This window comes from Lissotriton vulgaris, chromosome 1_1 (genome assembly GCF_964263255.1).
Source record: "Lissotriton vulgaris chromosome 1_1, aLisVul1.2, whole genome shotgun sequence".
NCBI classification, from domain to species: Eukaryota; Metazoa; Chordata; class Amphibia; order Caudata; family Salamandridae; genus Lissotriton; species Lissotriton vulgaris.
Window position 1 is genome coordinate 1,014,048,825 of NC_141685.1, and position 18,616 is coordinate 1,014,067,440.

The following is an 18,616-nucleotide window of genomic DNA, read 5'->3' on the forward strand; positions in this document are numbered from 1 at the left end:
CGATGGGTAATGATTCAAGCATGTAAATCTATGATAGTTCCAATACTGGAGTAATGTAATTTAAAATAAAGGGGCCTTCTGTGTCACAGGTAAATGTTGGGTGACACCTAGAAGGGCTACAGATTTTGTCTGGTTTAGTCAGGCTGGCACCAAACCCTGTGGGAGGAAATCTACCCCCAGAACTGTTTATAAGTTATCATAAAGGAGGAGACTGCTCATTACCGTGGACATACCTGTGTGTGTGCAGGCAGGCTCTGTCTAAGGGGAGAAGTATTTCCCCATCTTGTATTTTAAGAGTGAGGTGCACTGGGGGATGGTTTTCAGTAGGGAAAACAAGAGCTGTTGAACTGGGTAGGGTTGGCCCCAGTAACGTTTACCTCAATGGTTAAGAAATTCCCAGGAGTTACCCCTAACCACTAACTGGTGCCAGGAATAACGTTCTGGACCTGCCGAATATCAGAAGAGTACTGGACTTGGTGTTTGTGACCTGAGGGTAGCTCTGAAGGGCTGAACCTGCTCCCTCTTGTACCCAGGACAAAGAAGTGGACTCCAAGGGTCAATTTGCTGACCACCTGTGTGGCTGCGGCAACACAAGACACTGCAAGAGCCTTTTACCTGGAAGTACCCAGCTGGCCAGTGGCAATATGACCTGAGATGGACTTTGCTGTTGGCCCCTGCCTGACCCCCTTAGAGTCTCTAAGTCCCCTCCCTTGAGGTCCTGGGGAGCTTAGAAGTGTACTCCTGTGGTTGTTTGCGCATCCGATGATAGTTTGAACACCTTTCCTCCAGAGCTTCAGGTAGACCTGCGCAAAAAAGTATCAATCTGGCAGTTCTATGGCTTTATTCCGGTTAAGCCTCACAGCACCTCAGGAAAAACAACTGCGTTTCATTATGCAGTGGGACTTGGAAACGTTTCAAGGACTTAGCCAATTTACAGCAGCAAATTCCAGAAGAACCAAATGGCTTCAAATATCCTGCCTTCGGTTCCAGCGTGGAGAATACAATTTCAGTGGCACCCTGCTCAAATAGAATTTTGCTGCTCAAAAAGTAACAAAGTAGGTGACACTGTGTAAGGACTTAAACACGTTTTCAAACTTTCTGATTTCCAGATTTTCTCTGGGACCAATCCACTTGTATCTGACAAGGGCTCTGTTGTGGTATGTCTCAAATTGAACCTAGGTCTCAGTCTACGGCTGTCATAGACTAGCCTTGGTGCTTTGCACAACATTTTCACTTAAATCTTTAAATAATCATATCTCTGTTTCCTTTAATTGGATTTTTGTCACTTTGGTCTTATTTTACATATAAAATGTTACTCTTTATTTAAAAATTGGTTATGGAATTTTATTGTGTTTTGCATGACGTTTTCACTGCTTACATACTTTACACATTGCCTTTGACTTAAGCAGGAAGGCTTTGTAACATTACATGAGACTGACACCCAGGTTTATTTTATTTACTTTGTGTGAAATCTAGCAGGTGGTGGCCTTATCCATGGAGTTGGACTCTTATCCATCCCAAATAATAATCCACGTTCCTGCACTATGGAAATCAAAAGTAGTTTTGGAGCAGCAGGAGATGAGAGCAGGAGTGTGTACTGTGTCTCTGTTTATTTGACTTCCTAATTCAAAATTGGGAAGGTTATTGGGTTGCTATTACTTTTGAGCTTATATCTGATCTGCTGTTACTCCAAACTCACTCACCACAGATGGTCTTTTTTAAAAACCATTCTTTGACACCTTTTCACCAGTACAATCAACTCCAAGGACATCCTCAAGAAAATTCATTCTTTACAAAGGCTCTCGCCAGAATAGTATGTATTTTGTGGACGGGAAGAGGGCTTTTTACATACAGTGACTCACCACAAGCTCCATGTAGTCAATCACAGGGCACTGATCACTCAGTATTTTCTGATAATTGGGCTTGCTTTTCAGGACTTTATCTTGAGATGTTCCTTGTACTGTGGCATGCATGTCACACACCTTTTTACACTTCATTTCTTCTAACTGCCTGGAAAACAGAAAGCATATTTGTTACGTAGGAAGCACCAACATTTCTTACTGAGCACCTAGAATCAGTTTGCCCCTAGTAAGTGAAATCAAGAGGCAGAACACAAGTTGACTTTTGTGAAATGGTCAAGCCATTTTTTTCAACAATTGATATTTTGCTTCAAAATTGGCATTAAAAATTGCGCAGAGATATTTAATACTAATTTAGTCATGATTATTTACAATATTTCAGATTTAAAGAAAAATTATCAATCACAAATAAAAATGTGAAATTGAGAGGACATGGTCACCGCAATGTAGGTGGGTGTTAAATTAATGACAGTCTTCAGAATCATTGCAAAGCTGCCCGTAATTCACTGCAGCAGTCAGAAGAGTCTCAACTATCTACATTTTTACTCAATGTTAATATCCATTGGAACTGGTATTGGTTATATTGAAAGGTCATACCTATAATGTTGATATTTAATTCCTTATTTCAAAGAACAATGGTCCTAAGGGATCAAGATATAACAAAAAATGGCAATACAGACTACAATGAGTACTATATTTTTGAAACACGTCCAGCCGGACGCAAGTTTATTCAAAAGATAACATGAAGTTGTTGGCCCAAGAGGGGGCCAAAAAATATAATGGCAAGATAGGGTACAGTCCTGTACCTATCCCAAGAGGTTTAAGAGAAGATAAACCAGGAAGAGAGGGATAGAAAAAGGAAAACTTTTCAGGCAAAACAAGAAGTTTTTGAGCCAATCGGTGACTTGTAGTTAAAGTAAATACAAATACAACAAATTCACCGTGCAGTGCCAACCATTTCATATGACCATATTGAATAATATGCTACACTGCTTATTGCGTCGACGTTTCGATCCCTAGGGGCTCATAGTACAATGGGATCATCATCAGGACTATTTTTATAGTTATTGCCTGCAATACATAAAGCCTGTAGAAAGGAAGGGGGAGATAAAAGACAATTTTAAGGCCTAGGCCTACAACAACGAAAAATCAGACAATACATGACAGGGCACAATTAAAAGTTTTAAAAGCGGTCATTATTTGGGCTCGCCGGTTTTTTTGCTAGTGTATTTGTGATTTTAAGAAAAAACATTTTGTGCCGGTGAAAACGTGCGGAAAAACGGCGCAGTGACAGCGGTGTCATTCATCAAGACTTGTGCTGTATCGACGGTGACATTAGGGTCGCTTTTGATACAATGTCGTGGTTTGTGAATAGTGACATCGTGAGTGAAACAGTGCCAAACAGCATCTACCGTTTAGGATAATGCATGCTTAATCTGGGTTTTTTCCGCCCCCACGGGAATTGCTGAGCTAAAATCAACGCCTCTGTGTAAAGCTGTTGCACCGGAAAACCAAGATGTGTTACCCGGTATGCAATGTCAATTGCAAGGAATTATTAGAGTAAAGGGACCAATATACATTATGGAAGCATCGGCGGCAAGCAGGAAGCTTACCTACCAATTGGTGTTGACTAATGAGGCCTGGAGAGATAACCTGTAATTGGTTGTGGCAGCGAGGTTCCCTCTGATGGATCCTCGTGGTTGCTGGGGGTTAAAATGTAAAGGATAAGTGGCGCCGCTCCACTTTGGGAGTAATACTACTTATCGATTTGGGTTGGCTTACCTAGCTACATATGGTGTAGCAGGGCATCGGGTGGTCTCTGTATGCGGTGGGCTTGGAGTCAGACCGTTCTTTGACTGAGGATAAAAATTAGCGTAATAAGGTGTCAGGCTTCGGGAATGGCGGATTAATTGCAAACATCGGTATTTGAACCGTGGGCTTACCTTGCTTCCGGTTGAAATGCAATGGAGTGTAGGGCGAAGCTCAATCGGCTTTTGGCCCCTTCTTAGTTACAGCACGAGTCTGCTGTATGTAAACGCTCAATGCCAGGCTAGTCGGGATGGTAGAGAATTTTACCCGTTCAGTGGCTGGGGAAAATAGAATTAAGGGCTGGATCAGGGGTCGGGCTCCGTGATTAGCGGAGTTTTACGTTTAACGGCTTTGGCAGGGGCTTACCTTGCTTTCCGATGAGAGCAGCGGCGGGTTGGGCGTAGCACGATCTGCTTCTGCCCCCTTCTCAGTTGCAGCGCGGGTCCGCTGTGTGTGGAACCCGCGTTCGACAGGCTTATGGGGTGGTTAGTGGAAACTAAGGAAGGACTTATTTCGGCAATGTGGAAATGGCAGCCATCTTAGAGTGGTGTTGAAGTCAATGTCGATTCATTAGTGTGCGGCAGACATCTTAGAATGGTTTAGGAGAAGCGCGATCCAATACTTGTGAATTACCTGCTGATTATATCAGAGTTTGGAGGAGTGATATATACTAGGTTAACACATGGAGCATTATGGCATGCAGTGCTGCTACGAAAGTGAAGTGAATTATATTAATGAAACAGGCGAGTAGTGCTGACCGACCATGCTTTGCATATATACACATCTGGGTTAATATAGTGACAACCACAAAATTCAGGTATTCAATTCAAAAACATTATCTGCAATGTAGGGCTGTATACAATTACTTAGAGAAGTGATGTCCAATCCTCTGTTCGATTAAGTCCCTTGTGAATAGAGTCCAGTAGGATTATACATTTGAGCTCTTCTTTGTTCAGTAGGTGGGGCATGCTGCCCCCTCTGGGTGGGAGCTTTAGTGATTTCAGGATAGTCCAGCGAATGTCATCTTCATTATGGTTGAATTCCTCGAAGTGTTCCACCAGTGGGGCGTTAGGTGTGCGGCATCTGATGCGGCTCCTATGTTGGCATATCCTGGTTTTAATTTTCTGAGCAGTCTGTCCTACATAGTTTTTCTTACACGGGCATTGGATCAGATAAATCACATTGGTGGTGTTACAGTTTGTTAGTGTAGTGCATGTGAAAGTGACTTTGTCAAATACAAAACTTTTCCCTTCAATTGTGAAATTGCAAACTACACAGCCACCGCATTTAACATGTCCGACTGTGGGGGACAGACCCCAAGCGGATTCCAGAGTGGAGGAGTTGCTAGGGCTAGGAAGGGCAGCGCGGACCAAATGGTCCTTAAGGTTCCTACTCTTTTTGAATGCAAAAAGTGGGCGTTCCAAGTCTAGGATGCCTGCATTTATTACAGGCCAATGTTTCAAAATCATTTTCCTTATATTATTGGAAATGGGAGAGAATGTTGTGACACAAGCTATTCTGTCCTGTTTAGGTTTCTGGTTAGGGACAAGAAGTGTCTCTCGTGGGCGATACCACGCTCTTTTGAGTGCATTTTTAACAATCTTTCCTGGATATCCCCTATTTTTCAGTTTGTTCGATAAGATGGTACTTTCAAGGAAGTAGTCTTCCTTGCGGGAACAATTGCGCCTGATGCGTAAAAATTGGGAAAAAGGTAGGGAATCCCTCAATGCCCTAGGGTGGTTACTTGAGTATTCCAACAAGGTATTTCTCTCTGTGGGCTTCCTGTAGAGTTTTGTGAACAGCTCACCATCCTGATGTAATATTGTCAGGTCAAGGAAGTTAATGGACTCTTTGTCAGAGGTAAGGGTGAATTGAAGACCCATACAATTGTTATTCATCCAGTGTAAGAATTGGGAAAGCCCATCGATGTCTAATCTCCATAACATGAAGATGTCATCGATGTAAAGAAATTTTTCTTCACCTTCCAAGGTCTATTTTACCAACAAGTCAAGGGGACCTCCATGGGAGCTATTTTTGCTCCAAACCTAGCCGTGTTGTTCATGGACGAGTTGGAGAGATTAACCATCCTTGTACCTTCCAACCCCTTTTTCTCCGGTGTCATTATGTGGAGGAGGTACATCGATGACATCTTCATGTTATGGAGATTAGACATCGATGGGCTTTCCCAATTCTTACACTGGATGAATAACAATTGTATGGGTCTTCAATTCACCCTTACCTCTGACAAAGAGTCCATTAACTTCCTTGACCTGACAATATTACATCAGGATGGTGAGCTGTTCACAAAACTCTACAGGAAGCCCACAGAGAGAAATACCTTGTTGGAATACTCAAGTAACCACCCTAGGGCATTGAGGGATTCCCTACCTTTTTCCCAATTTTTACGCATCAGGCGCAATTGTTCCCGCAAGGAAGACTACTTCCTTGAAAGTACCATCTTATCGAACAAACTGAAAAATAGGGGATATCCAGGAAAGATTGTTAAAAATGCACTCAAAAGAGCGTGGTATCGCCCACGAGAGACACTTCTTGTCCCTAACCAGAAACCTAAACAGGACAGAATAGCTTGTGTCACAACATTCTCTCCCATTTCCAATAATATAAGGAAAATGATTTTGAAACATTGGCCTGTAATAAATGCAGGCATCCTAGACTTGGAACGCCCACTTTTTGCATTCAAAAAGAGTAGGAACCTTAAGGACCATTTGGTCCGCGCTGCCCTTCCTAGCCCTAGCAACTCCTCCACTCTGGAATCCGCTTGGGGTCTGTCCCCCACAGTCGGACATGTTAAATGCGGTGGCTGTGTAGTTTGCAATTTCACAATTGAAGGGAAAAGTTTTGTATTTGACAAAGTCACTTTCACATGCACTACACTAACAAACTGTAACACCACCAATGTGATTTATCTGATCCAATGCCCGTGTAAGAAAAACTATGTAGGACAGACTGCTCAGAAAATTAAAACCAGGATATGCCAACATAGGAGCCGCATCAGATGCCGCACACCTAACGCCCCACTGGTGGAACACTTCGAGGAATTCAACCATAATGAAGATGACATTCGCTGGACTATCCTGAAATCACTAAAGCTCCCACCCAGAGGGGGCAGCATGCCCCACCTACTGAACAAAGAAGAGCTCAAATGTATAATCCTACTGGACTCTATTCACAAGGGACTTAATCGAACAGAGGATTGGACATCACTTCTCTAAGTAATTGTATACAGCCCTACATTGCAGATAATGTTTTTGAATTGAATACCTGAATTTTGTGGTTGTCACTATATTAACCCAGATGTGTATATATGCAAAGCATGGTCGGTCAGCACTACTCGCCTGTTTCATTAATATAATTCACTTCACTTTCGTAGCAGCACTGCATGCCATAATGCTCCATGTGTTAACCTAGTATATATCACTCCTCCAAACTCTGATATAATCAGCAGGTAATTCACAAGTATTGGATCGCGCTTCTCCTAAACCATTCTAAGATGTCTGCCGCACACTAATGAATCGACATTGACTTCAACACCACTCTAAGATGGCTGCCATTTCCACATTGCCGAAATAAGTCCTTCCTTAGTTTCCACTAACCACCCCATAAGCCTGTCGAACGCGGGTTCCACACACAGCGGACCCGCGCTGCAACTGAGAAGGGGGCAGAAGCAGATCGTGCTACGCCCAACCCGCCGCTGCTCTCATCGGAAAGCAAGGTAAGCCCCTGCCAAAGCCGTTAAACGTAAAACTCCGCTAATCACGGAGCCCGACCCCTGACCCAGCCCTTAATTCTATTTTCCCCAGCCACTGAACGGGTAAAATTCTCTACCATCCCGACTAGCCTGGCATTGAGCGTTTACATACAGCAGACTCGTGCTGTAACTAAGAAGGGGCCAAAAGCCGATTGAGCTTCGCCCTACACTCCATTGCATTTCAACCGGAAGCAAGGTAAGCCCACGGTTCAAATACCGATGTTTGCAATTAATCCGCCATTCCCGAAGCCTGACACCTTATTACGCTAATTTTTATCCTCAGTCAAAGAACGGTCTGACTCCAAGCCCACCGCATACAGAGACCACCCGATGCCCTGCTACACCATATGTAGCTAGGTAAGCCAACCCAAATCGATAAGTAGTATTACTCCCAAAGTGGAGCGGCGCCACTTATCCTTTACATTTTAACCCCCAGCAACCACGAGGATCCATCAGAGGGAACCTCGCTGCCACAACCAATTACAGGTTATCTCTCCAGGCCTCATTAGTCAACACCAATTGGTAGGTAAGCTTCCTGCTTGCCGCCGATGCTTCCATAATGTATATTGGTCCCTTTACTCTAATAATTCCTTGCAATTGACATTGCATACCGGGTAACACATCTTGGTTTTCCGGTGCAACAGCTTTACACAGAGGCGTTGATTTTAGCTCAGCAATTCCCGTGGGGGCGGAAAAAACCCAGATTAAGCATGCATTATCCTAAACGGTAGATGCTGTTTGGCACTGTTTCACTCACGATGTCACTATTCACAAACCACGACATTGTATCAAAAGCGACCCTAATGTCACCGTCGATACAGCACAAGTCTTGATGAATGACACCGCTGTCACTGCGCCGTTTTTCCGCACGTTTTCACCGGCACAAAATGTTTTTTCTTAAAATCACAAATACACTAGCAAAAAAACCGGCGAGCCCAAATAATGACCGCTTTTAAAACTTTTAATTGTGCCCTGTCATGTATTGTCTGATTTTTCGTTGTTGTAGGCCTAGGCCTTAAAATTGTCTTTTATCTCCCCCTTCCTTTCTACAGGCTTTATGTATTGCAGGCAATAACTATAAAAATAGTCCTGATGATGATCCCATTGTACTATGAGCCCCTAGGGATCGAAACGTCGACGCAATAAGCAGTGTAGCATATTATTCAATATGGTCATATGAAATGGTTGGCACTGCACGGTGAATTTGTTGTATTTGTATTTACTTTAACTACAAGTCACCGATTGGCTCAAAAACTTCTTGTTTTGCCTGAAAAGTTTTCCTTTTTCTATCCCTCTCTTCCTGGTTTATCTTCTCTTAAACCTCTTGGGATAGGTACAGGACTGTACCCTATCTTGCCATTATATTTTTTGGCCCCCTCTTGGGCCAACAACTTCATGTTATCTTTTGAATAAACTTGCGTCCGGCTGGACGTGTTTCAAAAATATAGTACTCATTGTAGTCTGTATTGCCATTTTTTGTTATATCTTGATCCCTTAGGACCATTGTTCTTTGAAATAAGTTAAGTAACCCACGGTCCAAAGGCCCCCTACTGGGTTCCCTTGTGTCCTTAAAACGATATTTAATTCCTGTCATTATGATAACAAGCATTGAAAATGCAATAGGTCTCACCTTTGATTAAGTTAAAGCCATTTGCTTTGCTAATGGTATTTGTATAGCAAAGCAAATGGCTTTAACTTAATTAAAGGCAATACCTATTGCATTTTAATGCTTGTTCCTGATTTGCCCCACTCACAACTTTATTTTCATGAGCCTTGAACTTATCACCTATTTGAATTCGCGTGAGGTGTTTGATTTGTGCAGGAAAGAATGGTGCAGGCTGCTTGCGCGCTACTGCCTCCTGCAAGAAATGCGATCACTTCGCATTCAGAAATAAGACTTTGAGGTACCGTCAATACATGCCCTGATGATGCCTAGCAAGACATGGAGCGGACTTTCTGTTTACCTGAACTGTAAATTGACACTCTTTGGAACTCTGTTAGCCCTAAGCGTCTGTTGGCCCGCTGTCTATCTATTAACAACATAGCATCATCAGTGGGCCGAGAAAAAGAACCGGGGAAGCACCTAGAAGAGGAGAGATGGAGTTTAAGGCACATTGCCTTCGTTTGTGGCAGAGCAGAGCGCACTGGTGTGCTGAAAGTCTGTCGCGTCTTCAGCCAGTGTGTGTCACTGCATCCATACAGCAGCCAGGCATTCCTAGACACACGCTGCTTTCCAGGCACTGTACTTCCAGAGTATGAACAGAAGGCGCCCTTCACATTTCACTTTTTGTAAGATACACAGCGAGTGTCTTCCACTGTACATGTGTGAAAGTGGCGAGGCATAAAGATTAGAAACCTTTTACAGCAGAAGTAAGTCGGATGAGCCCGTCCAAGTGGGCCGTCCGACAAAGAGAAAAGTGTACGTCACACTAACCTCTTTCCCAATGGCTGGCCACCGCTTAGCATAAAGGGTGACACCAGCCAATAGGAAAGAGGGGCGGGGCTTAAAGTCTGTAACTAAAAGCTCCTCAAAATCATTAGATCTCACCAGCGAGACTGCGCATGTACGCAGCTCTAGGTTTCGACCTAAAAAACTACCAAGTATACGGTCATCTTGAATTATGCGCTATGAACTTCGGAAAATACACTATTGCAAGAGAGCAAACGAAACCGGTCACTGAATTTCCATGCTTTACATTCTCAAGAATTCTGAATACATGAGGTATTCATGGCTTCCTGGGCTCATGAGAAATGTACACCATTACAGCTCCAACACAGCTCAATTTTCTGGGGTTCCTTTGGGCAGTGTGAGGAGGCAGGTGCTGTTGCCGGATGGATGAGTAACCCATCTTGGAACCAGCAAATAGACAAGGGAGAAACATTATGATCCTTATAGAATGAAATCGAACTGTGGATCTCCACTTCGCCAGGTCTTTATAGGTTCAAAGATGGCACCCAAAATTCAGTCACTCAGAAGCGGTGAAAGCTCTCCGTGCATCGAAGTGATCTAATATCAGGGAAACAGTTGAGGTTAAAAGGCAAGGTGGCGCCTACAAAGAGTGAAAGTGGGAGGCAGACCAGAGATAGTCACCCTATTTTTCTCTTGACGCGTGTACTTATGGAGAACACAGCATGGAAGTAAAGCTGCAAAGCCACATGCCAATGGGTTTGCGCATCAACAGGACGGAGACCTATTCATTAAATGAACAGCGGGACTGAGCAACTCTGAGCCCCAGTTGACAGCCTGTTGTGGGCTCTTTTGCAGATTGAAAGTTTGATTCTCGAGTGGAATAAAGAAGGTCCTGCTGCTATGTCTCAAAAAGTAGTAAAAGGCAAAATCAAGAGGGCTAAGTCTGATCACATGGGACAGGAAAATCCCATGCGATTCCTGGGGCAGTAGCAAATGATTGAACAGATGGTGCCCCCTCCCAAATCATGGAGGCAATTTATTTGAGAGCTCAAGAGCACTATAAGGAACACAGAAAAATGGTCATGTTGGTAGATGTCGCTTCGCTGGCAATGGATAAGTATTGGAATAAAGGAGTATGTGCTCTATAGTGAGTGCCAGCAACAGTGGGGAAATTAGAATCCTCAAAATTGTCACTTGAAGCAGAAATCAAACACCAGTGACTTTAGAGACTCCACAGTAAAACCAATGATCCTCCTGAGATCCCAGACTTAATATGAAAAAACACGGTAAAGGCAGCACATGTTCTTCTACTGGGGTTCCAGAGCATGGGGATAATGTACCATTCCAAGAACAAAGGTTTTTCAACTACACACATTCATGGAAAAGTGTCCACAAAGCCAAAGCGTGGTTCATCCTTCCTGGGCAACGTAAACTACAATCTTACACACAAATCCTAGTTCCGCTTCCACGGACTAATTCTACTGAACAGTCCACCACCTGCAATTACTCCCTGTAATTTCAAAACCACAATCACCTATGCTGATGGCTACCAATTCAAACGCTGGATGCCATACATCCTGGTCCTCTGTCCAACGGATGCATCAAATATGACAGCAATTCTACTTGAAAGTCCTATATCCTCTCACCCCCCGAAAACCCTGGTTGTCATTCCACAATCATCCTTGACTGTTGTGTCTCACAGCAGGTCTCATCCACTTCATCATGGCCATGAACATGATACCAGTAAACTGATTTCTGACAGCATTCACCTCCTCCCTAGACAGACACATGAAGCACTGACACTCGGGACTCATACTTACTGTCTGCCAAAGAGGAGTCTATGGAAAGGCAAGAAATGTTTGGGACCAGAGATTGCTATTCTGGGCAGTGAGTCTTAAATAGAGCTGCGCCTAGGGGCAGTATTGGGGAAAAGTGAATCAAAATTAACTGACTCCGAATTTAATATTTCCAGACTCCAGCAGATGCACAACCCAATCATAGAGAAAAATGCAGCAGATTCGGTGAGAATGACAGGCTCTTAGAACCACACCTGCCAAACTGAAGGCAGTACATGAATGCAGGGCACATGTTTTTACTCAAGCTCAGTTAGTGGGTGCATTTATGGATGCTGTGTCATGTTACACTGAAATTACATGGGGTTATATCTGTACATTTCCCTGGCCTGAAAAAGGAAACTACATCTTGTAAGAGAAAAGGCTGGCTTTTTATGCTTTCACACGCAGATAGGTGGGGGCATTCACACACTCAAAAAAAAAGAAAAATGTTGATGAAGGCATGATTGGTGGTTCTCTCCGACTCCATTAATGAATTCTAAAGCATGCAAATCATGGAAGCGAGCAGGAGGGAAAACAACAAACTTCTCAAGTTGAAGCTAAACTAAACATTATGCTGTCAGGGAGTTCTTATTTTCTTTTTTTTATGAGATGTTATAAGAGTCTCAATTGTGCACTAATCAAAACACAGTTAAAAAACAGTCAAACCTGGCTCTTTCCATTGCTGTTTTCTGGTAACTCAGCAAAATTTGTTCCCATGAGTGACACTCCTTGGTAAATCTGTAAGAGTAGGCACGCTGCATTAATAGATTTCAAGACAAGACAGCGAAACATTTAAAAAAGCACCTTCTTCATAACAACATTATTTTGTGGCTTTGCAAACAGCACACCAATGCAACAGGATGTACCACCAGAGACTGATCACTGTCAAGACTTGACATCGCATAGCTATATTACCACTGAAAACATGTATTTAAGGTATTTTCCAAGTGAGATCATATATATATTTCTGGCACTGGTTAAGCAAATTCTTGATAAGCCAATTGAAATGGGAGTACAATTAACTGACTGAACTGCATCTACCATATTGTATTGGAAGGGGGTGTGTGAGAAATTGGCCTGATATGCAGTGCTCACTATTCTAGTGATCACTATGTATCAGTCCAAATGACCCTTATTGATGATTGGTTGTAAGTCAACCGTAGACCAGCTATCCTAGTAGCATGGACAAGAGCAGTCTTTAGGCTAGACTCTAGAGGGCGTGTTAAGCCAGCTGTTATACCATCACATACACCCCTTGAACACCAAGTGAAAGGACACCACACAAGTTGTTATGAAAATAAAAGGATATTTATTTAGAACACAACAGCCCTGGACTCTATGAGGACAGGGCGCTAAGCACAATACAAAGCTCTTATGAAAATACTTTAAGTCGCACAATTTACACAAATGCCCGAGGGGCACGAAAAACCATATACTCTAAAAGTGGAATGTGAAATACTAGCAGGTAAGTAACTAGTCTCAAAGGCTTTGGGATCGCTAGGACTGGACTACTGAACCTTCAGATTACGAGCAGGAGGCCTAGGGAGATCGGGTGCAGAGTGTGCACTCTCACGCGGGATGCGGGACAAAGTCTATGGATGCTAGATTTCGTAAAGTTAGTGTTATCGGACTAATCCGACTAGATAGAGCTGAAACGAAAAAGGATCTGGACCCTTGGATAGTTAAGCTATGCTGGAGCACCGAAATGCTCAAGTTACCTAGCCCAGGGGCTGCGGCTGCATAGGTCTGAAAAGACGTAGGGAATCCTCGTTGCAGTCTATGGAGCCTGAAAGAAGAAGTTGCTGGCAGGCGACCAGTGTTGAAGTTCGATGTGATCCAAGCCTGGATCGGGGATGGAGGATACCTGTAAGCAGAGGGGACCAAGTTCTGAATCACTAGCCAGTGATCAGATGGGCACCAGGATGGCACCAGAGGTCACCTCGACCAGGTGAGTGGGCGACGCTGGGCTCTGCAGTCTCTCGGACCAGGAGGCGTTGTCGGCGACCAGGATGGAGGTGCGAGCTGTCCCACGAAGGTATCTGCTGTCGACGTCGCTGGACCCAGTATTGGGGCAACAACTCTTGGCAAATGCAAGCCCACGCGGTGAACTCAAAATGGCGTCTGGAGTGGACCAGGAGGGTCCGGGGTGCTCCGCTGTTGGAGGGGAACAAGGGCCAGTCTGGAGCAACCAGACCAGCGTTGGAAATGTCGTCGTTCGTCGTCGGGAAGGCTACAAGCCAGCAGGCAAGTAGCCGGACAACGCGGTGAGCAGCAAAGAGCAGAAGGGCCCCACGCAGATCTGGTGGATGCTGGGGGGCTGGACTTCGGTGCTGGAGCTGCTCAGGGTTAGGGCTTCTCAAACCCCAAAGCACTCACTCGAGGATCCCTCGGCGGTCGTGCTGGGCAAGCGTCGTGCAGTCTTGAAGATGGCCGGTCCCTCGAGGTCTCGTCACACCCACGAATCTCAGCTGGGCTGATGATGCAGGTAGAGGTCAGAGGTGCCAGGGAAGCCGGTTCTCGTCGAGCTGGGCAGTCTTGATCCGGAGGAGAGACTTACACCAAACCGCGATGCGCTTAGGTGGTGCCTGCTGAGCAGGGTGGCTACTCCTTAGCCACAAGGGAGAGTCTTCTGAAAAGTTCAAGAGTTCTTTTGTGGAAAGTCATCAAGATTCGGAATTATCTAATTTGGGAAGGGGGCCCGCTCCTATCTTTATACTAAGGAAAGGGGCTGGCACGCGACTAGGTCCTGCCCATGGGTGGGACCAGGAAGGGGGGTGGTTACACCCCTCTCCCATGACGGACTTTCCCCAGCTCAGGGGCTGGTGTGCCCCTGGAACTGGTTCTAGCCGGCCTATGCATAGTGAGCACCGGGGTGCCACTTGCAGTCACCTTCCTCTAAAGCCCTGCCTACCCAGGATACACAAAACCCTGTCTGGGATGGTGCTAGCACCGCCCCTGACAGGAAACCCTTTGTCCAAGCTCTCCTCGCTGGAAGGACTCCCAGCAGCAGGAGGTTAGACTTGTGTCTGTGGTGGCAGCATCCATTTTGTGATGCTGAGGCTCGAGTTAACTTTAACCGGGGTTCACAGTTACATACATCTCGTGTCCCTCTAGAAGGGTGGAATGCTAACCCCGTCGCCAGAATTGGCGAGGGGTTAGTATTCCAATTCGTATGACACCTTACTCGACATGTTTTGATAAAGCGATACCAGAGTTGGCATATAACCGCAAGGATTATAATGCACTTAAGAGTATATGGTATGCGTTATCATGGAACAGCTATTAGGACTTGGTTCCGCAAGCTGCAAACAGGCTCAGCTCATGCCAGAGCACCATCTCACATGATTGCAAGCACTATGCCTTCAGGATTGTTAAGGCCTGCCATAGGAGTGACTGATAGGAATCTATGTGTCCATTTTAGGGTTAGATATAGGTATACTATATCTAAAGCAAAGGGTGATTACACCACCTTGCCCCAGCTGTCGTGCAGCCAGTTGTGTCAGATTTAGATGGCCAGCCAGGGGTGGCATAATACATGCTGCAGCCCCTGGTAGGCCCTGGGTACACCTATGCCCTGAGTTACAGGGTCTGATAAGGTGGCCCAGTACCAATTGGTAAATGCACCTAAGGTACACGTGTCAATTTAGTGAGAGAACAGCTAGGCTGTGGGTCTGATTAGCAGGCCCATAGCCAGGGAAGTCGTAAACCAGTGAAGCAAAAAGCAAAAATCTGGGGTGATCATAGGATTGCAGACCCTACTCTCCTACATGACCCCCCCCTCCTCCCCCCCCAAAAAAAATTTGGGACAATAAACTAACCTTGACCAGGTGAGTCTTCTTGCTCTAAGTGGAAATACCTGGAGAGCCCATCTGCAATACCATGATCAGTGCCAGGTCTATGCTCCACTGTAAAATCCATCACCTGTAGGGAAATGGACCACCTAAGCAGTTTGGAGTTTTCACCCTTCATCTGATTTAGCCACAAGAGGGGCTTATGGTCGGTCTGAATCTTGAAATGAGTGCCAAACAAGTATGGCCTCAGTTTCTTCAGGGCCCAAACCACAGCAAAGGCCTCCCTCTCAATAGCTGACCAATTCTTCTCTCTGGGGGTCAGCCTTCTGCTTATAAAAGCAATGGGCTGGTCATGACCATCAAAATTCAGCGGAGATAGAACAGCTCCCACACCCAACTCAGAACCATCTGTTTGGACAATGAATGGTTTGGAGTAGTCTGGACTCTTTAGGATAGGTGCTGTGCACATGGCCTGCTTTAGGTCATCGAATGCTTTTTGACAGCCTGCTGTCCACTGAACTTTCTTTGGCATCTTTCTACTTGTCAGGTCATTAAGTGGAGTCACAATTGATCCATAATTTCTGACAAATTTCCTGTAATAACCAGTCAGGCACAAGAAAGCTCGAACCTGAGTCTGGGTGGTTGGAGGAGCCCAATCTTTGATGGATTGTATCTTGCTCTCCAGTGGCTGAACATGGCCTCCACCTACAAGGTGGCCCAGGTATACAACCTGTGTCTGCCCTATCTGGCACTTTGTGGCCTTGATAGTGAGACCTGCTGCTTGCAGTGCCTCTAACACTTTCCTCAGGTGGACCAGGTGATCCTCCCAGGTGGAACTAAAGACAGCTATATCGTCCAGATATGCTGCACAGAAGTCATCCAGCCCAGTGAGAACTTGATTCACCAGCCTTTGGAAGGTGGCAGGTGCATTTTTCAGACCAAAGGGCATTACCACAAGTTGCTAAGGTCCACCAGGGGTTGAAAATGCTGTCTTGGGCTTGGCTTCCTCAGCTAACCTGATTTGCCAATACCCAGCTGTCAGGTCAAATGTACTTAAGTAGTTGGCAGAAGCCAATCTATCTATAAGCTCATCTGCCCTTGGTATTGGGTGGGCATCAGTCTTAGTGACTGCATTGAGGCCTCTGTAGTCTACGCAAAACCTCATCTCTTTCTTACCACCCTGGGTGTGAGGTTTAGGCACTAGAACTACTGGACTAGCCCAAGGGCTATCTGAGGGCTCAATGACTCCCAGCTCCAACATTTTCTGCACTTCAGATTTGATGCAGTCTCTGACATGATCAGGCTGCCTGTAGATTTTACTCTTAACTGGCAGACTGTCACCAGTGTCAACCTCATGGGTACCCAATTGGTTTGACTGGGTGTCAGAGAGAACATATGTCTAAAGGATTGAAGAACTTGTTTGCAATCCTTTTGCTGATGTTCAGAGAGGCTGCCACAAACGACAACACCATCCACTGACCCATCATCAGGGTTCTGAGTGAGCAGGTCTGGGAGAGGGTCACTCTCCTCCTCCTGTCCCTCATCTGTGGCCATGAGCAAGCTCATGTCCTTCCTGTCGACATATGCATTGAGCCTATTCACATGGAGCACCCTGAGGGGGCTCCTGGGAGTTCCAAGGTCCACCAGGTAGGTGACCTCTCCCTTTTGCTCAATGATTGTGTGGGGCCCAGACCATTTGTCTTTGAGTGCTGCTGGGGCCACTGGCTCCAACACCCACACCTTCTGTCCAGGCTTGTACACAGTCAGGACAGCCTTTTGGTCATGCCAAGCTTTTTGGAGTTCTTGGCTTGCCTCAAGGTTTTTAGAAGCCTTTTCCATATACTCAGCCATCCTGGAGCGGAGACCAAGTACATAGTCCACTATGTTGGTTGCAGGCTTTTTGAGAGGTCTCTCCCATCCTTCCTTCACCAAACACAGGGGTCCTCTCACAGGATGCCCATACAGAAGTTCAAAAGGGCTGTAGCAAACCCCCTTCTGTGGGACCTCTCTGTAAGCAAACAAAAGGCAGGGTATCAGGACATCCCATCTACGCCTGAGCTTTTCAGGTAGTCCATGAATCATCCCTTTTAGGGTCCTGTTGAACCTTTCAACAAGCCCATTGCATTGTGGATGATAGGGTGTGGTGAACTTGTAGTTGACACCACATTCCTTCCACATAGCAGTCAAATATCCTGACATGAAGTTTGCACCTCTGTCAGCGTCTGGAGTAGACCAGGAGGGTCCGGGGTGCTCCTCTGTTGGAGGGGAGCAAGGGCCAGTCTGGAGCAACCAGACCAGCGTTGGAAATGACGTCGTTCGTCGTCGGGAAGGCCACAAGCCAGCAGGCAAGTAGCCGGACAACGCGGTGAGCAGCAAAGAGCAGAAGGGCCCCACGCAGATCTGGTGGATGCTGGGGGGCTGGACTTCGGTGCTGGAGCTGCTCAGGGTTAGGGCTTCTCAAACCCCAAAGCACTCACTCAAGGATCCCTCGGCGGTCGTGCTGGGCAAGCGTCGTGCAGTCTTGAAGATGGCCGGTCCCCCGAGGTCTCGTCACACCCACGAATCTCAGCTGGGCTGATGATGCAGGTAGAGGTCAGAGGTGCCAGGGAAGCCGGTTCTCGTCGAGCTGGGCAGTCTTGATCCGGTGGAGAGACTTACAGCAAACCGCGATGCGCTTGGGTGGTGCCTGCTGGGCAGGGTGGCTACTCCTTAGCCACAAGGGAGAGTCTTCTGAAAGGTTCAAGAGTTCTTTCGTGGAAAGTCATCAAGATTCGGAATTATCTAATTTGGGAAGGGGGCCCGCTCCTATCTTTATACTAAGGAAAGGGGCTGGCACGCGACTAGGCCCAGCCCATGGGTGGGACCAGGAAGGGGGGTGGTTACACCCCTCTCCCATGCCGGACTTTCCCCAGCTCAGGGGCTGGTGTGCCCCTGGAACTGGTTCTAGCCGGCCTATGCATAGTGAGCACCGGGGTGCCACTTGCAGTCACCTTCCTCTAAAGCCCTGCCTACCCAGGATACACAAAACCCTGTCTGGGATGGTGCTAGCACCGCCCCTGACAGGACACCCCTTGTCCAAGCTCTCCTCGCTGGAAGGACTCCCTGCAGCAGGAGGTCAGACTTGTGTCTGTGGTGGCAGCATC

At 45.9% G+C, this 18,616-nt stretch overlaps 1 protein-coding gene across 4 annotated transcripts in view; it reads right to left on the reverse strand.

Moving 5' to 3' along the window:
• The window catches only part of DSN1 (DSN1 component of MIS12 kinetochore complex), a 341,302-nt gene that overhangs the window by 118,546 nt on the left and 204,140 nt on the right, over positions 1–18,616 (reverse strand). For all 4 annotated transcript variants that reach the window (XM_086961432.1, XM_086961414.1, XM_086961423.1 and 1 more), the window contains 2 exons: positions 12,349–12,420; positions 1,863–2,010 (listed from right to left, as the gene is read on the reverse strand). In XM_086961432.1, coding sequence (XP_086817558.1) covers positions 1,863–2,010; positions 12,349–12,420 — 220 coding nt within the window. The remainder of the gene's footprint in view (positions 1–1,862; positions 2,011–12,348; positions 12,421–18,616) is intronic.